The sequence below is a fragment of the Kogia breviceps genome, chromosome 6 (genome assembly GCF_026419965.1).
Source record: "Kogia breviceps isolate mKogBre1 chromosome 6, mKogBre1 haplotype 1, whole genome shotgun sequence".
NCBI lineage: Eukaryota > Metazoa > Chordata > Mammalia > Artiodactyla > Physeteridae > Kogia > Kogia breviceps.
Genome location: NC_081315.1, coordinates 128,984,872 through 129,008,733, shown reverse-complemented (window position 1 = coordinate 129,008,733; position 23,862 = coordinate 128,984,872). Strand labels below are relative to the sequence as shown.

At 39.1% G+C, this 23,862-nt stretch overlaps 2 protein-coding genes across 18 annotated transcripts in view; one reads left to right on the top strand and one right to left on the bottom strand.

Moving 5' to 3' along the window:
• The window catches only part of AFG2A (AFG2 AAA ATPase homolog A), a 335,245-nt gene extending 314,259 nt beyond the window's left edge, over positions 1-20,986 (bottom strand). For 2 of the 3 annotated variants that reach the window (XM_059066777.2, XM_067036617.1), the window contains exons 1-9: positions 20,777-20,986; positions 14,373-14,494; positions 13,178-13,335; positions 9,829-9,887; positions 8,544-9,188; positions 7,446-7,575; positions 7,104-7,160; positions 5,257-5,380; positions 2,839-3,094 (exon numbers count right to left, since the gene is read on the bottom strand). In XM_059066777.2, coding sequence (XP_058922760.1) covers positions 2,839-3,094; positions 5,257-5,380; positions 7,104-7,160; positions 7,446-7,575; positions 8,544-9,188; positions 9,829-9,887; positions 13,178-13,335; positions 14,373-14,494; positions 20,777-20,921 — 1,696 coding nt within the window. In that variant the 5' untranslated portion in view covers positions 20,922-20,986. The remainder of the gene's footprint in view (positions 1-2,838; positions 3,095-5,256; positions 5,381-7,103; positions 7,161-7,445; positions 7,576-8,543; positions 9,189-9,828; positions 9,888-13,177; positions 13,336-14,372; positions 14,495-20,776) is intronic. The other variant, XM_059066775.2, reaches the window with a different exon arrangement.
• Positions 20,987-21,426: 440 nt separating this feature from the next.
• Positions 21,427-23,862, top strand: part of NUDT6 (nudix hydrolase 6) — a 49,166-nt gene continuing 46,730 nt past the window's right edge. For 13 of the 15 annotated variants that reach the window (XM_067036631.1, XM_067036630.1, XM_067036628.1 and 10 more), the window contains exon 1: positions 21,475-21,733. In XM_067036631.1, coding sequence (XP_066892732.1) covers positions 21,496-21,733 — 238 coding nt within the window. In that variant the 5' untranslated portion in view covers positions 21,475-21,495. Of the gene's footprint in view, positions 22,580-23,862 lie in introns of all 15 variants that reach the window. The other 2 variants (XM_067036634.1, XM_067036633.1) reach the window with 2 other exon arrangements.

The window sequence follows — 23,862 nt, the reverse complement described above, 5'->3', positions numbered from 1 at the left end:
TCGAGGAACTAAGATCCCACATGGGCAGGGCAACTAAGCCCACGTGCCTCAACTACTGAGCCCGTGCACCTCAACTAGAGAGCCCAGGTGCTCTGGAGCCTGTGCGCAGCAAGGAAGATCCCGTGTGATTCAACTAAGACCCAACACAGCCAAAAATAAATATTTAAAAAATTAAAAAACAAAAACAGGGGTTCCTACCTTTAAAAAAAAAAAGAACCAGTGACCTATGTCAGTGGCTCTCAAAGTGTGGTCCCCACACCAGCAGCATCAGCATCAGCTGGGAACATATTAGGAATTCAAAGGTACCAGCCCGGGCTTCCCTGGTGGCGCAGTGGTTGAGAGTCCGCCTGCCGATGCAGGAGACACGGGTTCGTGCCCTGGTCCGGGAAGATCCCACGTGCCGCGGAGCAGCTGGGCCCGTGAGCCATGGCCGCTGAGCCTGTGCGTCCGGAGCCTGTGCTCCGCAACGGGAGAGGCCACAACGGTGAGAGGCCCGCGTACCGCAAAAAAAAAAAAAAAAAAAAAAAAAAAGGTACCAGCCCAGACCTACTGAATCAGAAACTCTGGGAATAGGGCACAGCCAGCCATCTATAGTTTACTAAGTTCTCCAGGTGATTCTGATGCATGATAAAGTCTGAGAACCTCAACTCCAAGTGATCTGTCTGAAACTGAGAACATGTGTGTGAAACGAATCTGAATCCTGCAGAAAAGAATAAGAGACAGAATTAACTTGTGTACTCAGGAATACATCTCTTGGAGCTGGAGTCTCTCACTTTCCTCACAAATTTGGAGGTCAAGGTGCCTTACTTCCCAGAGAAGCCAGTGGGAATTCTCAAGCTGTCCACTTAAACACAGCACAACTATGAACAATGAAAATGCCTCCTAAAAAGCACTGGTTTTAAGCAAGTTGTATTTAAAGTCCACAATCAGAACCATAGCTGAGAAATCCTGTCAGTGGGAAGCCAAAAATTGACTGGAAATGTTCAAAAAAATAGCAGCAGTTATTTAAGGCACCACAGAACACTACCTTGACTATTGCTACCTATAAAGGTAGCAATAACCACTCGGAGTTGTTTCCTTAGCACAGAGCAGGGATTTCTAAAGGCAAGAAAGGACAGGAGGAGATGAAGCTCAACAGGGGTTTAAAGCCAAAACTAAACTCTGAAGTGAATAAATATTTTTATTACTCTACCAAGAGGAGTGGAGTGGTAATTACGTCTCATAATGTCTCCCAGTTTTCACATCCATTTCTCAAATACTTACTGAGCATATTGCCTCTAAATATTAAAATTTTACCATGACTCTTTTTGTAAAAAGTATGATTCTAACTTTGTGTGTAATTCTAAGGTCAGTGTAATAATTGTGACTGCTTCTACTTGTCCAAGGACACTTACTATGTTAAAAAAAAAAAAAAGTGGGGGGGGGTACAGCAGTTCTAACTTTCCTAGGCAGTCATTGTAAAAGACTAAGAGCCATTCAACTTTTCCCCTAATAACTCCTCTAAATTTGAATTTAGTTAGAAGGCAACATTAAATGTTCAATTCTTTTTATCTAGAACTAGGAGAATACGTAGTTCAAAATTTACTACATAGCTGAGTTTTTTCTTCCTATGCTCAATGCACACATTAGGGGTGCCCTTGTATATTCAATAAGTGAGATATGCCCATTCTATAGCATTTGGAGCAAAATTCTACTATTTTTAATGCTTATAGAGTTTGAGTTGTTTTATATTTCCTTCTGAGTCACACTGTTAACCAAATGTATAAATTAATCAAGTCCTTAGTCAGACTATTTCAATGAGAAAATGCAGTTAACTTCACAATCAGCATTAGTCTGCTTCGTAGCATTATTTCTAAGAACACTGTGGGAGAAAGCCCTGACTAACCACCTAAGTTTAAATTATTCAGATAAACAGGCACAAAAGAGAAGACAATGAAGAGGAGGAAGGCCAGGTGTATGAAAGTAGCTAATGAGGCCCGGCCAGGGTTAGGGCCTAACTTGGGTGCTTCCTTGTTATGCTCTAGTTCATCCTATCCTTCCCATCCTTCCTCCCTCCCTCCCTCCCTTTCTTCCCTTCTTTGTTTCCATTTCTTTCTTCTTCTCCCTTATATCCAAGGAATGTCATATGTACAAAGGCACTTAGGTATCATCTACCACAACCCCCTCAATTTACAAATGGAAAAAACTAAGGCTCAGATAAGGCAAAGAACTTGCCCAAGACCACAAGCCTGACTTTAAAGGTATTTTCTACTCAAAATCCATTTTCTACTATACACCCCTGCCTCTTTAGAAAAATCTCTCACAAAAACTCTAGCACACTGTTCTTAAGCTTTATTCTGCTATATAAAGTTAGAGAACACCACCGCATAACACAACATACACTAGTATTTAAGACAGTATACACAAAACTACATATTTTCCCTACTGGACACTTTAATCTTAAGACTAACCTTTTTAAAAATTACCTTCTCAAAATCTGACTCATTGCTAGATTAGGGGGAACAGAAGATCAGTTAAATACCTGAAAATTTGAAATTATTAAGTCATATTAACAGCAGTTAATATTTATTTACTGCTTGTATATGCCAAGTACATCCTTTTTTTAATGGGTATTTTTTTATGTGTATATTTTTATTTTTAGGAAGAGGGATTAAGAGTGATTATTTCATTTTTATAGTTTTCTGAATTATCCAGATTTTTTTCATAAAACATATATTTTATGATTAGAAAAAAATTAGCTATTTCCATTAGGAAATAAGTGAGATACAAATTATCAGTTTGTAAATAAACCAGTTATTAATCCATCAGTACAGATTCACTACAGCAAATCACTCTCACCTGCTTCATTACACAAGGCTTTCAAGTCTGCTCCAACGTATCCATGAGCATTATTTGCCAGCTGTAGCAGCTCAGCTTCAGTGAGCAAATGGGGCACCCTTCGAAGCAGTTTCTGGAGGATATCTAGCCGGTCTTGTGCATTCGGAACTCCAATCTCAATTTCTTTATCAAACCGTCCAGGTCTTCGGAGTGCAGCATCCAAAGCATGGGGGCGATTTGTGGCCCCGAGAACCAACACCTGTCCTTCACTTCCTTCCTAACAAAACAAAATTAAAATATATTACATATTCTTCTAAAAGTAAAAAAAATTTTTTAAAATGCTCTCGCTATATAGACAAGGATAGATCTAACTGTCCAGGCCGCTAAGTCCTACCCCTTATTTCTCAAATTTTGTCATTCATCCCACATTTCCCAAAGCTCAGTCTAAATGCTCCCTTACCTAGAAAGTTTTCCAATACTTAACTCTCTATCTACTGTAAGTGATGTCTCTCCCACTTCTAGCATCTTAACTACACAATTCTCATGAATAACAACATATACCCTATACCATATAGTTTTAATTTGTTTAATTGTTTTAAGTTGTCCTTTTCCCTACTTGAAAGCAAAGATTATGACCCACACGTGTTTCAAACAGAACAAGGCTCTATTACGCAGTTGTCTAAGAAATCTTCCTCACGTTCACACTGTTTCTATTTTTTTTATAAATATTCAAATTCCTGAAAATACACACAACAATACAACCAACACCCAAGTATCAGATACCCTTGAATACATATGGATTTTTACTTTGAGAATAAAATTTGGAACAACAAATTATAAAGAACTATGTTCACAATGAGCCACCTGTAGAAATTATCCAACATTCTACTCAGATGACCCAAGTGTAATCTCAGAGACAAGCTTAACTGGAATCTGATTTGAAGTAAGAAAACTCAAGCCTAATCAACTATACTGGATGTGCCAACAGTGCATGGATTACAGTGAATCTATGAATTATGAGTTTAGAAGACAAAACTACTGGCCCTTAAACATTTTCAGGCTAAAACATCAGTGTCACATGCTCCCAGTCCTGCCCAAAGGCAAGAACATCAGTTCACAGCAGGTCTATCTCAGTGGCAGAGAAAGAGGTAGCAATGACATAGTAATTAAGATCCTCCAACACAGAGCCTCCTGATTTCCTCCTCACCAAAATCCATTCTAATTGTAATACAGCTCTCCACATATATTTTTCTTCAGGATGAAAAGAGAGCCGTTCATAAACAAAGTATTTGGTCAGCTTAATAATTATACTTTTCCTTTTTAAAAAACTTTTCATTGAAGTATAGTTGATAATAATTATACTTCTTATCATAAATGGACGACCTGGTGTCCCAGTTTATGTATCAGTCTCTTTTGAGTGTTGTTATTATGGATCTATCTGCAGAGCTCCACTAGCTCCCACACACTAACAACACTGAATCGTCCAGCTTTGTAAGTTCAGGACTGAACCTGGGACCTTATGATCACACCTAGGTAGTGCCCTAGGACTGAGAACCAGATGGTCATGCAGCCTCCCGCAGGTTACAACCCTTCTCTTACGTTACTCTCAAAATTGTAACACAGGTTAGCAAATAATAGAAACAATACCAAAGGTTCCCGTTATTTTCACACGTTCAGTTTCTACCAATAGTCAGTAAAACCAAAAAGTCTGAAGTGCCCAGTTTTTCAATGTGCAAAAGACTGGGGACTCTATGATTTCTAAAATTGCTTTCGGTTCTGACATATTATGATTCTAAAAATATGAGTTATTTATAATCTTGTATAAGAAATGTATTCTTCTGATAAAGGCCTACCAGGAGTCTGAGAGAATTTTTCTTCATTCCTCTTCTCTATCAGTCCTATGGATCTCCCTTTCATAATCAGCACAAAGTTTTTATTAATATAAGACTGTATGCACTATCAAAGAATCTGGTAACATGAGTAAATTCTTTTTAAATGTTGTACAGACACATTTCCCATTATTCTCACTTTCTGTCCTTTCACTTGCCCAACTTAGAGCCCCCAAAGAATCAATTTTTACAAGAGTAATAAGACTTACTCATGAAATTTCTTAGTAAATTCCCCTTAAATTTAATTGCTAAATTTTCCTTACTGACTTGGGCTTCAGGTTTTTAGGTTAATACAATTTATTATAAATCTATCATTGTATGTAATTTTATATGCTAGAAAAATATGCCAGGTTGTACTGTCCTAGCTGTTACTAAGAAATCATGAAGAAAATTATTTTATGGGTCTTTCCACTAGTTTTTACAGCTAATATTTCTTCCTTACCCTAGAGTATCCAAAAAACTCAGACATATTTGACAGTTTTTGCCACTACATGCATATTATTAAGAAAATAGCCCCTCCTACAGAAATCAATACTGGTGCTGTACTTACTGAACCAATACCATCCATCAGTGTTAAAAGTGAAGCTACAACTCTTTTTTCCACTTCATTCTGAGCCCCTTCTCTTTTAGGGCAAAGTGCATCCAGCTCATCAATAAAAATAATTGATGGGTGCCTAAAAATAAACAAGTAAAATGAATTCTCTAATATACATTTAATTTTTAAATGATATGTTGCACTGCAGTTAAAAAATTGAAATTGTTTTAATTTTTTGACTGAAATGCAATGCATCAAATTTAGGATTTAATTAATAATATTAAAGACAAAAGCAATAAGATGCTAAGCTGAAAAATCTTAGATTAATTCTAGCCTAAACTATTAACTCACCAATATCACATTCTAGTAGATCTGCCCTCAATAAAAAGCAGAGTACTGAGAACATGTATTACTCATGAGATGACAGTCTATGCCCAGACAGAACCTGCCCACTAAATTGCTATGCCTGGATCAATTCAGAAGCTGAGGCCAGTGATGCTATTCCTTGGAGATGGTTTAAAGTTCCAAGGGATAGAAAGTAGAAATGCTCTTTTTAAAAAATCTACTAGGGCTTCCCTGGTGGCGCAGTGGTTGAGAGTCCGCCTGCCGATGCAGGGGACACGGGTTCGTGCCCCGGTCCGGGAAGATCCCACATGCTGCGGAGCGGCTGGGCCCGTGGGCCATAGCCGCTGGGCCTGCGCGTCTGGAGCCTGTGCTCTGCAATGGGAGAGGCCACGGCAGTGAGAGACCCGTGTACCGCAAAAAAATAAAATAAAATAAAAATCTACTAAAAAAACAACTTTCAAGATGACTAATTCTCCCATACAAAGATGTGAATTCTCTCATAAGAGGAAGTCTCAACTTCCAGGAACAAATTAATAGTGACAACAAAAACATACTAAACAATAAGGTATACCACTGGTTCTCAAATCTTCAGTATTTGGAGTAAAGACTACTTATTTTATCTACTGGGGGAAAAAATACTTTAAAAATGGAAGTTTTGATAAAAGAGGAGTAATTATGGTAGGTTATATACCAAAACAGTGGAAGAGACATAGTCATATTATGAATACAACTACATTAGACCCAGTTACAGGCCATTCGTTAATACTCCTTGCAATGTAACAATGGTAGCCTAAACTGAGAAATGATTAGTAAGAATCATTTTTAAAGCAAAAGATTTGTCACTTTGAAGCAAACTGTAATAAAACAAAGTTTTAAGCCTAAAAGGCAACTATAATAGTCTATTGAGATTAGATGTACCCCAAAGAAAGAAAATCATAAATTTATATGCTCAAGCAAATTCATATGACTTATCGGACAGCACTGTCTTAATTCTTTTACCTTATGTAATTTTAAAAATTGAGATATTGACATATAACATTACTTTCTCTTACACAACATAATGATTCAACATTTGTATATTTGTATATACGTATCGTGAAATGATTACAATAAGTCTAATTCACGTTGTCTCCGTACAGTTATAAATTTTTTTTACTTATAATGAGAACTGTTAAAATCTATTCTCTTTGCAACTTTCAAATGTGCAATACAGTACTATTAACTACAGTCACCATGCTGTAGATAACATCCCCATGATTTATTTATTTTATAACTGGAAGTTTGTACCTTTTGCTACATTATGTAATTTAATAACTTATTTATTAAATAAGTTATTTCCAAAACAATACTAGATAGAACTAGATTAGATAGAACCTCATTAAACTTACAATCTATTTCCAGTGCTATCACTATTATTTTTGTTCTATTCTTTCATGCTTCGTATATAGTCCTACTATCTCTACTTTCATTAATATAGCCTTGACTACTAATTTCAAACATCCAAAAATAAAGAATACCGCAGAGTGGCTTCAGCAAATATCTGACGTAACCTTGCTTCAGTCTCCCCATAGAATCTGTAACAAATAAAATACATTTTATTTGTTTGGTAAGGACCAACACTTACCATTTTTAAAGCTCTGTCTATAAAAGCTCACCTGACTTTTCAAATGTTTCCACAATACTTAATACTACTTTCAAAAATTATTTTCCAAACTTAATGTTTATACACATTAAAAAAAGCAAATTTAAAATATTTCAATGTGTGAAATAACCTGACAGAATACTGAGCCATGTTTTAAAAACCACATTTAAGAAGTATGTCTAATAATATTGTTTAGTCTATTAAATTATGCACTTACTTGCTAATAATTTCAGGGCCATTAATTACAGAAACATAGGCACCAACTTCATTAGCAACAGCCCTGGCAATCATTGTCTTTCCAGTACCTGGAGGGCCATAGAGCAACACTCCTCTAGGGGGAGGAATTCCTAGAAGAAAAAGCAGAGAACACTGGATGCAGCATTACTAGGTTGCTTGTAAGTGTTGTCATATGACTTCAAACACGAGTTATAAAATAAATTTACCTTGCACAAAAACTAAAGTAAGAGTCAGAACTTCCCTTTCCCCATAGAAAAATGTACTAACGAGCCCAAACGCTGATCTCAAGCAATGACTTTTTCTCTCTCTGTAGACCCAACCAGGCCAGGCTGGTTAGTAAAAAACTGGTTTAACACCCATACTATTGACATGCCCCATCCCACACAGCACAGTTCAATGATCAAACAAAGCCCGAACAACAAGAAAGGCATCCAAAATAAGCCACCAACCCCAATTTTTATCCAACTAGCCATCTCAGAGAATGTAAGCCTTACCAGGGTTCATTTTATATGTGAATCCAAGTATTCATTTTATATATAGATAGATAGATAGATATAAATATATATATATATTCATGAAAAAAGAAAAAGCAAAAAGCAGAGAAAGACAAGGTTTGCACCAAATATATGTAGAGGATCTAGGCAGTTAACAATGCAGAAGAAGCCCTGAGTTTTCTAAAAGCCAAGTCACTCCCTTAACTACTTGTTTCAATGCAAAGAGATCTGCACCCAGCTACATTTCCTAACAAAGAAGTTTTATACAAACTATTTAAATGTTTGATTTATTTTTTTAGTCATTACAGCTAATCTAGCATGACAAGATACTTACTCTAGATCCAATACAAACAACTGTGGAAGTGTGAAGTTAAGAGAGACAAGGCTACAACTAACTCACATTACAACCTGAAGAGGCCAAGCATAGAAAAAGGCCGACTTAACTGGCATCTCCTACCACACCTCCCACTCAGGAAAGAAAAACAGGAAAAGAGGGTGAACAATTATTAGATAAGTGAAATGAGCCAACTGCTTTTTAGTTTGAATTTAACATTTCTGGGTGTAATACACTGAAGAAATCATACCATAACTCTTGAAAAGCTCAGGCTGTTTGAGAGGTAATTCAATTATTTCTCTAATTTCTTTCAGCTGACTATTTAAGCCACCAATCATGTCATAAGTTACTTTTAATTGGTTGTCTTGATCTTTTGAATTTGTACGAATCTTTGTAAAATTGACTCTTGTTGTCGAAGAAATAAAATAAAAGGTATCGGTGTTGCGCTGTGCTCCCACGCTGGGTGACTTTAGCAATCTCTCTTCATTGACAGGTTGCTCATTTCCTTCTCTGGCAGACTGAGAACGACGTTTAAGACCCGTGACTGCCTCTAGTCCAAGTCCACTGCCATTCCCAGGACTCTGTGTAACACCTGACGAAACGCCACCAGCTTTATTTATCATTCTGCCATCTCCTGGCTTGTAAGGAGTACTGCTTGATGTTGGGTTTTGGGGCACTTCCAGACCTAACTGGCTTAACTGTAAGGATATATCCAGGGTACTAGCTTCCACGCTGGATGGCTCGGAGGCTGTTCCCCGGGCAACGGTATCAGAGTCATTCTGAGCCCTTCTCAACATCACACCATCTGCTCCTTTCACTCGCAACACCTGCAACTTGCAAGGCCGTCCATAAAATGTACAATACAGAAAGTTGCCTGGTAAAACAATCTTGCCATCTGGAAAACAATTTAATAAATATATACGTTAGCACAATTTTTCACACATTTAAAGTTTAAATAGCCATTTATTTCATCTACTAACAAAACTATCTGACTGAAAAGACTAAATCAAAGATGGAAGTATTAATAAAACAACTGTTATGAAAAATAGAGGACCTAATATTCCCCTATGATACAGCACTATCTGGAGACAGAAGGTCAAGCTAATTCTCTGAAATCCTGTACACTCAGTACATTTAGGATTCTATCAGCTATAACCCCATAGAGCCAGGAATTCCATGTTCAGTAACGAACCAAGCTAGAATGGCACACCTACACCAACACTCCAAGGTAACATACCTGACGGGAAAGAACAGAATTCAAGGGTTAAAAGTCTTAGTTCTACCACTGACTTTGCTCACAGTTAAGTCAAAAATTCTCTCCACTGCTCAACTACCAATTACTTGGCAGTTGGGGGTGGGGGGCGGCGGTAGATACTACATCCCTATCTTAAAAGGACGTTCATTCGTTGAGGAGAATATTCTCTACACTATTTTAAAGAACAGCATTATGTACACAAGATCTCAGAGACACACCAGTTGATTTGCTGCTGCCTTGCTTTTTAAAATTTAGAAAATGTATGAAAGATACATCTCACCTAGTTTTCTCAGAAGACAAGCGGTCAGTTGCTCTTCATTAATATCTGCATTTTTGTCACTGTGAAGGGTGGGAGAAATAAAAATCAGCATTAAGTACACCAGAAACTAAAATGTAATATAAAATGACATGTACACAGTTGTGATGTAGACCTAATCAAAAGAATCATTAGTTTACAACCTGGAAATGATTTATACAATTTTGGAATGATTTACACTTTTTAAATACGTCTTATAGCCATGAAAACACCATTTGCAATTTGGTGTCCTAGTGGCCTGAATCAGTTTTCTTTACTATCTTACACACCACGAACACACACCCTTATATACTTGGGTATATACATGTACCCACGTGTGTACATTTATGTACTACATCTGTGGACGTATAGGAGCAATAAATCACAATGAAAAGTATGTGTTTTTTATTGTGTGTTATAGTCAGAAATAATAGAAAAACACTGGCCTCAATTAATCATTTCCTTTCTGAACTTGCCCAGCTTGGAGAAAGGCTTTTATTAATAGCTTACTTTATTCTCTTTGTATAACTTATAAATTATCTTTAAGGAAATTTAAATCCTATAGAGTACTTTATCTGAAGAGGTAGAAAAAAAGCAGAGTAATGGTACAGTGCAAGTTTATTCTAGAGAAAGGATATGCCTAAGAAAAAATGGAAAAGCCTTCTTCTGACCAAAAACTGTGTCTTCCAGGAAGATTGCTTGTTTGAGTACAGGAAACATGCCTAAAAATCATTACACTTGTAAAGAAACACGTTCTTGGAGAGTTCTCAGAATATGTGCATTTTCCCTCCTGCTCCGTGTGTAAGCAGCCTGTATCAGCAGAGGAAGCCTACAGTTGCAAGCTCCGCCAGAGATCACAGAGGGAGAATGGTTTAGCTCAGGAAAAGGTGTATTAGCAGGCACATCTGGTCCAAATCTAAGCCTTGCTCCCAACCACTTTATCAGTAACAAAATCAATACAGCCAAACTACATTATTTGAAAATTCTGTATGCAAATTCACCTACTTGCTAAAATGTGTTTATAACCCCAAAATCAATACTAGCACAGCTTTGCCAGTCATTTGTGGATGAGCACAGAGCAGGCAAAAACTGTAACCCAATACTTTCCCAGCTGAGGCTGAAAAGGCCTAGTTTCAACTCTCGTTCAGAGGTGACCAGAGGATGGAAGCTGGGGAGGGTAGGGAGCAGTGCAGTATCTTCCAGCTCTGGCACCAGACAGAAGGGGTTTGCATCCTAACTCTGGCATCTGTTAATGGGGTGGCCTCAGGCAAGTCACTTAATATTTCTGAGCCACTTCTCCTCTTTTGAAAAATAAAGAAAACAGAATCTACCAGAATGAGTTGTTTCAAAGACTTAAGATTATAATCTACGTAAGATATATATTTTCATATATTTATATGTGTTAAATAAATACACACATACATATAGACACATGCACACACACACACAAACACACGCACCCTCCCTAGGAGCAACAGTTCACATTTGCTAATTCAGTATTTGTGGCAACGTCACGGAACACAACTACCACCAATAATGAGAACCAACTGTGTATTCATATAAAAGAGAGAGAGAAAAACGAGAAAATTTCATGAATCAAATGCATGTATAAACTAAAGAGAAGATTGTACATATTTCCTTAAATACTTAAATTTACTTGTTTAAAGAACTCTGAAACTACTTAAATTGCTTTTATTTATTAAACTTTGAAGAGAAGATATTTGCAAATATGTACAAATATATAAAATATGTAAAACAATCAGTTTTGCTTTTAAAAAAAGCACAGATAAAATCATTTCCACTAGAAGGAGCTCTAACACTAGTATTGATAATACATTTTTTCAGATACAACTGAAGGATTTAAAAAGGAGACTAAAATAACTGATTCTTCTTATTGGCAATTAAGTTTCTTGTCTAAGTTCTGCTGCCACGTTTAAAACATAAGGTTTTTTAAAATAAAAACCAAGTTTCCATTTAAAACATATACAGTCCCTCTATAGTAGGTAATCATTATCACCTAAGACTGCTGCGCCCTCAAGAGGTCACACTTGTTAGTAATCATCAAAAATCCAGTCAACTGATTACTGCTACCTAAAGCACTGTTTTAAAACAGTCTGAAGATTAATCCTGTTGAACCTGAGTCAACTAAAAAAATTACCATAAAATAATGGGCAAGTTATTTCTCCTCACTGAGCCCATTTCCTCATCTGTAAAGAGGGATAAATATGGATACCTTGCTGGATGTTTAGAGGACTAAACGAGAAGAAAAAGGGGAAAGTGTGCCGTGTGTGTGCTAGTACACAGCTGATGCTCAACATATGTTGTGTTCTCTTTTCCTTTCTGGCTTTTTATTTTGTTGCTCGTTAAACTGTTATTCAATGCACTGAAGACATTTTCCTGTTTTTAAAAAAAATACACCAAAGCTTAAGCTTAGAATCTACAGAAGTAGAAAAGTGAAGAAAACTTTTCAAAATCAAGCTAATGATTGAAAAATGTTTTGTGATTCTGGCATATAATATAAAATTCCCCAAGTTTTTACAAACATGATATTAAAGTATTAAAAGATTTTTTAAAAACAAATTTTAATAAGACTTGTATATGCAAATTGAGTAAAAATCCTATTAGATACAGAACATTCAAGAGGATGGGTGATATACTTTAACCATATTTGTCATCTTTGATGGGGGACTATTTAAAAATTGGATAGATATAATTGTTTTATTTGACTGAATAATCAATGAGTTAAAATACACAATCAGGTACACTTCGCTTAAGCAGTCTTAATTAAAACTTGTTTCTTGCCAAATCACAGTAATCTGTTCCTGTTTTCATGACTGTAAAAAAGACAAGAAGCAAACCAAGGCAAAAAAAAACATTGTTAAATATCCATCAACAACAATTCCTCTCACCTAAAATGTCAGGGCGTATCCTAATCATGGGACATTAGAGAGTCCATAGTCCATAAATCACATAGCACCCATCTAGCTGCGCTGACACAGTAGGCCACTAGCCACTCACCACATGCGACTAGCAAGTGCTAAAAATCTGGCTAGCCTAAATTGAGATATGCTACAAGTGTAACATAACACACTGGATTTTGAAGACTCAGTTTGAAAAACAGAATGAAAAATCTTGTTAATAGTTTTTTGTAGTTATTATAAATTCAAATAAGACTTCACATATACTGGTTAACTAAAACATACCATTACGATTTCTCTTTCTCTTCACTTTTTAAATGTAGCTACTAGAAAATGAAAAATTACATATGTGGTTCACATTTGTGACTCATTTGGGCAGCACTGATCCAGACAGTCACCAAAGAAAAGAGCCAAACCTGAGTGCCACGTCCATTTCCTCAGCCTGCAGCACAGCACCCAAAACAGGCTGGACGTGGATGGCATCACCAACCCTCACACCCACATTCTTCTGTGCCATTTCACTCAGGCCAACCTTGCCGCCAGGAAATCCTGCCACAGGCCAGGCCGTATAGACCTGCCCAGAACACAGGAAACAAAAATATAAGAAAATAAATATTTGTAAAATATCATTCATTTATAAGGAAGAAAACTAAGCACAGTCAAGTACATGGATCTGCAAAACACAATCCTTACCCCAAAGGAGTTATGATTTGACATCAGTTACAAAAAAACTATTTTTTTATAAATATTACATCTCTTTTGTGAAGATTAGGAATAATCCCACAGTGAAAATGGTGGAAGAGCTGAAAGGTGGATTTAAGAAAAGAGACAAAGGCATTAACAGGTGATAAGAGAGAAATGAGAAAAAATACTGAAGGTAAGCTAAATGTAAGGTGGTTCCATCTGGAGCATAAACTACATCCAGGAAACAGTGAGTGACCCAGTACAAGAGCTCCATGGGAACCTGGTTCTCAACCGACTTAAATGGTAAGGGAGAAACTCAAAGATTTCTAGCTCCGGATAATAGGCTGAGCTCACACATTTATAGTCTTCTCTTCCACAAAACACAGTAAAGGAGTTTTTACAGTATAAGCCCAGAACAATGAAAGGAATGGGAGGCAAGCCATCAGCAGATATAAGACTGCAAAACATTTCCAGAGGACCCCACTGGATGAGAGAACACTGACTGATGAAGCAGCAGTAGAAGACATGGCAGAGTCAGAGGAAGAAAGCTAAGCTGCCAAAAATGACCCAGGAAAGGTTCTGGACTTAGAGTCTCAGGTATGATGAATGGCAGCCAGGACAAATGGAGGGTAATCAGATATTTATGTACAAAACAGATGACCCAAAATAACATTTCTGTGAAGAAATACAACTAACAGACTGGAAGAAATAGGGCTGGTAGTGTGTCACCACCTCTGGAGGAAAGGCTTCTTTCTACATCATGACACTTAGGGCCTACAACTCGCAGGGTATCAAAGGAAGGAAAAGTTTACAAAGATGTGAGGGTCTTGTAAGATATAGCTTTTCATTTATTACTGCTTGTGTTGAAAATTAAAATCAAAAACATCTGAAATATTTCTAAAGTAAGGCAATGAAAAGGACTCTCACCTCTTGCTTTCCATCCAAACTGGTAAGCAACACTGGTCGACCAATACATATGTTTGCAGACTTCATGGTGTTGAGTCCAAGTTGAACAAGGGAATTCTGGAATGCTTTAGGAACTTTGTCGTCTACCAAGAAGGAAAAGAAAACTATTTTTGCACTATTTGTAACTGAAATTAAAGCATGCTTTCTTTTGGAGTAAATAAAAATCCTTTATCCACATGACCATATGAATGCACTTACCAAACCCTGGGGAAACTACTGTCTCAACCCTCCTTATTTTAGCAATCAGACTTAAAACCAAACCTTTGTGAGGGTCCACTGACAATATGACTGCTAACTAAAAAAGGATGTTTTATGGGGTAGGTATTGGTTTTCATTATTTAAAAAAAAAATCTCTAATTTCATTACTAACTGAACATACTTGCAGTAGGGCTTTTCATACTTGCATTCTGAACTTTTCATATTACAGATTCTAAGTTGAGTTGGCTACTAGTACTCAAAGGCTTGAACTGGGGAAATGACACATCATCTGGCTCTAGAGGATTAAGTTATGTTTCCACTTCTCATCCACAGGATAGCAACCAGACAATTTTCCTTTCTATTCCCAAGAACACAGGGATAACAATAACACAGGCCTCATTCCTTAGGCGAACTCACACCGACTCAAATGACCATTAGAGCTTTCAACTTTTGGCTCAAGAAGAGGCCCAGAATTCAGCCCAGTTTCAAAACCTCTGAAAATGATGTGCTAACATCTCCACCCCTGCCCACACACTCCCTCAAGCTCCACATTTGGTTAGCTGTCCCTCCTCTGATGCTCCCAGCACCCTATGTTGCCAGATACTAGCATTTATCACAATATTCATTTATTTCATAATCTGACTTTCCATTAACAATATACTGCTTTGTAACAGGGAATGGGTCATATTCATCTTTGTAACTCCAACGCCTAGGAGTGCCTCAAATATAGCAGATGCATAACAAATATGCATGAAATGAATGAATGTAGTAGATGAGTATACAATATTTTTCTTTTCGCACAATATCCATGCAACACTTATGATGCCTGTCACATAAACTTTATTATAAAACTTATAGTCACATGTATCATAATCACAGAGCTCTGATTAGTATTAGTGTTCTTTCATAATCAGAAAAACAGATCTTTTGTAATTAAAAAGGAACTAAGTCAACAAAAGCAAAACCATGAGGTATGTCTGATTTACATCATTCTCTGCCACTGTGAAGTAACTTCCCAACACATTTATTTTCCCTCTGTCATCAGATGAGCAAATCTAGAAAAACAAAGCATCTCCCAGGGCTAAGATTAACAGGATTGAGCATAAAATAAGCATTTTTAAAAATATGACAGGCTGAAAAGAAATTCAACTTTCCTATGAGCAGCAGGTCTTTTACACAGTTTACCCAGCAATAAGAGCAAAGCGTCCTGTTTGATAACCTCATAATGTTCCGTTTCTGCCACTTCTTTCTTCCTAATAAAGGAAACCTCAGTGAATTACCCTTCCCTCTTGATAATTACCTGGGGGGGTACTCAGTCCCTGACAAGATTCTAAGTTTTCTTCCTCTCTTCTCTCCATCCTATCCTGCACCAAGGTTTGAAACATCACACACCTCTCTAAATACCTCCATTTCCTCCCTATCAGCAACGGAGATCACGTTCAAATTCCCATCCATTGGCTTTATTTCCTAATACATTTCCATTGTATTCTCTGCTTACAGCATCCAAATCTACGTAAGCTATCCCCCGAACAATTCCCTTCACCAGTCCTCATTCCTTCAATACTTTAAAAATATATCTCTAGGGCTTCCCTGGTGGCGCAGTGGTTGAGAATCCGCCTGCCGATGCAGGGGACACGGGTTCGTGCCCTGGTCCGGGAAGATCCCACATGCCGCGGAGCAACTAAGCCCGTGAGCCATGGCTGCTAGGCCTGCGCGTCCGGAGCCTGTGCTCCGCAACGGGAGAGGCCACAGCGGTGAGAGGCCCGCATACCGCAAAAAAAAATAAAAAATAAAAAATAAATAAAAAAATAAAAAAATAAAAATATATCTCTATATCTACTTCCTATTAATTAACTTCACACTTACTGAGCACCTTATGTGCCAGATTAACTAATGAGATAGTAAAGGTAATTTCAAACAACCACCCACCCTTCATTTGTTCATTCAGCAAATATTTACCATGTGCCCACTATATGGCAGGATATACTACACTGGGCACTGGGGAAATAAGGTGAACAAAAGCAGACACCGTCCTTGGCCTCATGGAGTTTATAACTTAGTAGAATGAGAGTTATTAAACAATCACTAAACAACTGTACAATTCTAAACTAAGATTAATGCAATGAAAGAAAAACTAAGAGTCCTAAAAGAGGCAATAATGCAGGATCAGATCTAATTTGGAAGAATCAGAGAATGCTTCTCCAAGAATATTTAAATTCAGGTCTGAAGGAAGAGTAAAATTAACTAAATGAAAAGTGGGGGAAAAAAGACAAGTCTCAGCAAAAAGAAGAGCTTGTACAGACATGCTTGACAAAAGACAGCATTGTGCATCTGAGGGGAAAAGTACAGGCAGAGTGGTGGGAACCAAGGAGCCACATAAGGAAGGTCAAGACCACCTAGGGCAGTGGGCTTTATCAAGCTCCTGGCCCTTAATCTGACAGTAATTGCAGGCCAGTTAGTGGTGAAAAGCAGGGTCGTGACAGGATTTTTATTTTAAGAGATCATTCTGTCTGCAGAGTGGAAAAGGAATTGGAAGGGAGCAGCTGGTGTAGTAGTCCAGGTGAGAGAGGATGGTGTCTGAGATTAAGGTTGAAGCAGTGGGAAGGGAGTGCAGAAGTGGAACGTGGGATATACTTAGTTAGTAAACAGCAATTGGTGGTGGACTGGATAATGTGAGATGTAAGAGAGTGGTGTCATGAAGGAATCTTAGATTTCTGAATTTTACAATGAGAAAGACTGAACAGAGCTCATTTGTTTTGTTGGAGGAAATATGACTTCAGGAAGTCAGTCCTGAAGTATCTTTGAAAAGTCCAAAAGAAGAGGTATAGCACAGTGCTATATTCAAAGTATGGACCGCAAATTAAGAAAACGATCCCATTTACAACTGCATCAAATAAATTTAACCAAGGGGGTGAAAGACTTGTACTTGGAAAACTGTAAGACTCTGATGAAAGAAACTGAAGACACAAATAAATGGAAAGATATACTGTGCTCACAGATTGGAAGAACCAATATTGTTCAAATGTCTATACTACCACCTAAAGCAATCTACAGATTCAATGCAATCCCTATCAAAACACTAATGGCATTTTCCACAGAACTAGAACTAATGATCCTAAAATCCGTATGGAACTGGAGTAGCTACAGCAGTCTTGAGAAAGAACAAAGCTGGAGGTAGCATGCTCCCTGATTTCAAACTATACTGCAAAGTAATTAGAGTAGTTAGAACAGTATGTTAATGGCACAAAAACAGACACATAGATCAACTGAACAGAATAGAGAGCTCAGAAATGAACCACACCTATAGGGGAAATTAATCGATGTCAAAAGAGGCAAGAATATAAAATGGGCAAAAGAGAGCTTCTTCAATCAAAAGTGTTGGGAAAACTGGACAGCTACATGCAAAAGAATCAAACTGGATCACTTTCTTACACCATGTACAAAATAAACTCAAAATGGATTAAAGACTTTAAATATAAGACGTGAAACCATAAAACTCCTAGAAGAAAATATATACAGTAAACTCTTTGAAGTTGGTCTTAGCAGTATTTTTTGGATCTGTCTCCTGAGGCAAGGGCAACAAAAACAAAAATAAATAAATGAGACTACATCAAACTATAAAGCTTTTGCACAGTGAAGGAAACCATCAACGAAACAAAAAGACAGCCTACTGAATGAGAGAAGATATCTGCAAATGATATATCCAATAAGGGGTTAATATCCAAAATACATAAAATAACTTTTATACATATATATTACTATGAAATATTACTCAGCCATAAAAAAGAATGAAATCTTCCCATTTGCAACAACATGGATGGATCTAGAGGGTATTATGCCAAGTGAAATAAGTCAGAGAAAGATCAATATCATATGATTTCACTTATATGTGGAATCTAAAAAACAAAACAAACAGAAACAGACTCATAGATACAAAGAACAAAGGGATATTTGCTAGATGGGAAGAGGGTGGGAGGGCTGGGCAAATAGGGGAAGGTGATTAAGAGGTACAGACTTCCAGTTATAAAGTAAATAAGTCACAGAGAAGTAATGTACAGCATAAGGAATATAGTCAATACTGAAATTACTTTGGTGACAGACGGTTGGTTACTAGACTTTATCAAGGTGATCATTTCCTAATGTATTTAAAAGTGAATCACTATGACTTACACCTGAAACTAATACTGTTCATCAACTATATTCAATTAAAAAAAAAAGTGTGGTCCACAAACTATCTGATACTGTTCATGATGAGGTAAGTACAAAATATGAGAGGGGCTTCTGGTGGCGCAGTTGTTGAGAGTCCGCCTGCCGATGCGGACGCGGGTTCGTGCACCAGTCCAGGAAGATCCCACATGCCGCGGAGAGGCTGGGCCCGTGAGCCATGGCCGTTGAGTCTGCGTGTCCGGAGCCTGTGCTCCGCAACGAGAGAGGCCACAACAGTGAGAGGCCCGCGTACCGGAAAAAATAAAAAAATTTAAAAAAGAGAATACGCATTTAGAAGCTTTTATTGCAATTTGACAGAGTAATTTTATATCTGTTGAATCTAATAAAAATTTCCCTTATTTTTCCAATAATTTACTTTTATCATATTTTACAACAGTGCTGATCTGTGACGTGTTGTAAATTTTTAAACCTTCCCTATGGAGTTTGAGAAGCATTGATCTAATTAAATCAAGACTCAGAACAATCTAAATTACAAATACAAATCTGAAAATAATAAAGGTAAATGGGAAGGAAACGCTGGGCATTGGATGAACTTGCCAAGAAAGAAGATTTATAGAGAGAAAAAGAGGGTTTAGGACTAAGAAATAAGGAACTTCTACATTTGACGGCTAGGTGGAAGAGGGTGAGCCTGCAAAAGGAACTGATGAACTACCAACCAAAGGAGGGAGAAAAACTCGGAGATTCTGATGACACATAAATCAAGAAATAAAGTGTTTCAAGAAGATGGAAATGGCTGACAATACCAAAAGCTGCTGAGGGGTCAAGTAAAGTAAGTAATGAAAAACCATCCATTGGATTTAACAACGTGGAGATCATCAGTGACCAGGGCACAGGCAGTTTCCACGGAATAATGAGGTGGATGTCAAATAGGAATAGGCAACGGAGTAATTGAGAGATGAGGAGGCAGGGACCCCTCTTAAGAAGTCTTGCAGTGGAGGGTGGTGATAAGAAGTGTGGAGCTTTTGTTTAAAGATGAAAAGGAAATCGGTAGGCTTAAATGTCAATGGGAAGGATGCAGCTGAGAGACTGAATATGCCCAACAGAACAAGTTTTCCTCCGATTCCCCCAAAAGCCTGAAAATACTATGTTAACTGGAAGATTGTCTTTAGGGTCTGCACTAGACATAAATAAAAATCTTGCCACTAGGTTAATCTGATCCCTTTTTCAAATCTACAAAACATCACGCCTGCTAAAAGCTTTTACCAACTCAATGCTTTTCACTTAAATCCGTTCTCCCAAGTCAAGGTTGCTGTGATCTAGGTCCATCCATGGCTTTAGAGTCAAATACATCTGGACTCAAAAAAAGCCTCTGTAGTTAGGACCTGTATAACCTGGGGAGAAGGGGAAGGGGGAATCGCGTTAACTTTTCTTTCTCTGTAAAATGAGCATAATAATACAGTATCCATCTCCCAAAGCTCTGCGCAGAATAAATGAGATACATACGTGAAATACCCAAGATCCTGCTAGCACCCGTGCGCACTTAACAGCTGTTTAATTAAATACCAGATCCCGTGTAGTAGGAAAAAAGCCACCTTTCAGTTTTAAAGGCACATTAACGTCTCTTAGTAAGGACGTACTGGCAGCGGTAGTGAACTGGGCTTTCAGTTTTTTAGTATAAGTATACAGTTATGGCTAGAGACGAGCGACTTCGCAGTTAAATACGCCGTTAACCTTAAATAAGGCAAAGCCGTTTGTTTCAAGCGCAACTTAGAAATTCAAACCAATTTACAAAAGAGCTTGACTTAGCCACTAAGTCATTTCTGCCCAACTTCTCTAGTGCAGGCGCGGCTTCGAGTGTCTTACATACTTTTGTGCCTCTCAAACACCTCTGCCTCACCCAACTTTTTAAAAACCTTTACACCTCAAGGCAGAATCGCTAGGTTTTCGTCCTCTCAGGCGGCGCCCCCTCGGCCTCGGGTATCCCTCTCAGAACTCTTTACCCTTTTCTAAGAAGTTGATCACCACCAGAGCCCCGGCCGCCACGGCAGAAGCTGTGGCCCCCGCAGAAAAGGAAGCAGCGGAGGCCGAGGGCGAACCATTCCCGGCGCTTTGGTTCAGCCGTTTTCTGTTCTTCTTGGACGACATGATCGGAAGGCAGCCCGAGAGAAGCAGCGGCAAAGCCGGCTCAACGTGCTCGCTCCGCCGAGAGAAAAACTTCCGGGGCAGAAACCAGCGAGGCTCCGTCCCGCGCCGTAATCCCCTGAGTGGAGCGCAGCAAGAGGGGGAGAACATAGCGTCTTCAGAATCCGCTGTCGTTGAAGAGGTGGAAGACGTTCTGACTTTCGTCAAAGAAGACGGATTAGGTGGACGGAACCCTCATTTAGATTGTAAATTCCTGAAAAACAGGACTTTTTCGTATCCCCGCCTCCTTCCCTGTCCCTGAACAAAATGTCTGTTGAATTAAACTGAGGTGGGGGTGGGGGGAACAGAGGAGGGAGGGGGAGTGGTGGGAAAGTTTCTGTCGCTTTCTTTGAGCCGGGCAAATTCTTGAGAGGAGCCGGTCGACCGGACTTCGCCGTCTCCTCTACCTAGCGCTGCAGACCGCTGCTCAACTCTGAGAATGGGTGGGTGACACTCTTCTAAAACTTAAGGTAGTGCCGTCACTCACCGGCGGCGTGATTTGGGAGCGTCCGCGTGGGCCACGAGGGCCGGCGCGGAGATGCCGCAGTTACGGAGCTGGGACTGCTGGCGTGTGGTGCTGGCACGGGCCCGCCGCGCAGTGCTCTTTGCAGGGTCCCGCGGGGCCTCGGGCGGCCCGGGTAGCGCTCGGGGCGCCCCGTCCGGAGCCGGCGAGCTGCGAGGCGAGCTTGACAGATTCGGGGGCGTCTCCGTGCGCCTGGCGCGGCTGGACGCAGTGCACCGCCTGGACCCGGCCGCCTTCCAGAGGGCCTTGCAGGGCAAGTGCGCCTGGTCCGAGGCTCCCTTGCCTTTCTAAGGAAGTAACCGCGGCCCCCACCCCCGAGTCGCGCCTGAGGGAAGGAGAGAGGGCGTGCGTGACCCGCAGCGGTTTTCTGCCTTTCTTTCTTGTGCCCTTGGCTGGGAGGTCTCTGAGGCGGTTGGGTGAAATGGTGACGAGCTCAGACTTTGGGATCGGCAGCCCTTGTTTCTGGTCATCTTTCTAGTGTGTGATCTTGGGCAAGTTCTGTAAACCACCGTTTTCTCATCCGTAAAACCAGGTAATAGGAGCTCATGGGATGGCTGAGAATTTGCATAATGCATATGAAGTGCCTCGCACGGTATCTGCCACGTTATTTAACGCTCAGTAAATATTTGTTGATATTATTACGCTCTCGTTTACTATCACTTACCGACCCTTCGTTTCGCCGGACACTTTGCCCAAGGCAGAACCGTAGCACTTTCTAGTACAGGTGGTGGACAGTGAGTGGGCCAGAAAAGTTCTGAGTGGTCGTATTTGTGCACAAGTTGGGTCAGGAGCTGTGGCGCCGAGAACTAGAGTTTGCGTTTCCTTAGTAACAAGCCTTTCGTGATTCACCGGGGAAATTGGTGAGTGGTTTCAGCCTCCAGTGGGAAAACTCGCCACTCTCTTTGAACCTTGAGTCCAGTGATAAGAAAGGTAGCTTGGATGGAGGAGCCTTCACTTTGAGAGCCCGTGATTTGGCGGAGCAGCCTGTTTTTCACACTGCCCCTGAGGGTCCTTATAATCAAAGCACAGCATGGAAACTCATCCTCTCACACTACGAGGAAATTGAAAGTAATCTTTATCCTATGGAGCAATATGGCAAGTGAGCATCTATGGAAATAACTGAGCTAGTCGTTTTCATCTTCAACCATCCTCAGTTGTAAATTGTTTACCTCTTCACCTTGTTTTCTCTCCTTGGGAACAGCTGCTAACTACAACAGTGTTAACAGTACGAGAATCAAATGTTCATCCTCTAATATGTGCACGTATGTGTGGGTAGACACAGGTATTTATTGTACACACTTGTTACTTGTCAGTGATTAAAGCACTACCTCAGTCAGGAAGGCAAAGCAGAAAGTGGGTTGGATTTGGAGTCACACATCCAGGTTTGAAGTCCCAGGTTCTGCCACATGCTTAACCAGGCGTTAGGAAAATCAGCACTGAAAATATTTGCCTCTTAGGTTGTTCATTAATGCCCACTCTACCTACTTTACTGGATAGATGTGGTAATCAAAGATAAATTACATGAAACTAATTTATGAACTCTGAAGTACCATATTCTTTTATATCCTTTTGATAAGTTCTTTTGTACTTACTAAGTGCTAGACACTGTTTTAAGAAATTCAAAAGTATTGATTTATTTAATCCTCATAACCTGTTAGGTAGGTACTATTATTATCCCCATTTCAAAGATGATGGTACTAAGAGCCAGATTAACTTCCCCTGGCTCTAGAATTTGTTCTTGGCTGCACTTATAAGAGCTACTGCTGGGTTTTTTTGTTATCATTCACAAAAGTGAATGATATTGCCTATAAAAAGAACCTTAAAATAATCTGAGAAGAAAGCCTGGTAGGAAGTCTAAATGTATGCTTTCTTTTCAAGTAAATGGAACTGATTTCCTATAATGTGTTAGCAATAGTTGTTTTGCACCCTTACACGTGAAGTCTGTTCTTTTACTGTTCCTGTTATTGATAACTAAAGTTAGATGGATGAAGAGGTAATATGTTGCTAAGCTTCACAAATATCTGCATCAGTGGGGAAATAACACTGGTTCTGGTTCTTGCTGTGCCGACTCACTAGCTGTGAGACTTTAGACAAGCCAGGCATTGAATAGGAAATGAGCCCCAGTGCCTAATCTCATGTTAACCTGGAGGGTTGCAAATGCACAAAATATGAATTAGGATTAGAAAAACAGCAACAGGTGTCATCGGGCAATGTGTAGTAAGTTCTAGTAAATCTACCAGAACGTGGTCCTTAGGTTCACATTTGGAAAGCACGGGAGGAAAGCTTATTGTCAGAGGTGGTCTTGTGAGCTCACTTTGAGGGTTGGGTCTGAGCAGAGGGATGAGGGAAAGAGGAGGAAAAAGCATGAAAGTTTATTAGTGA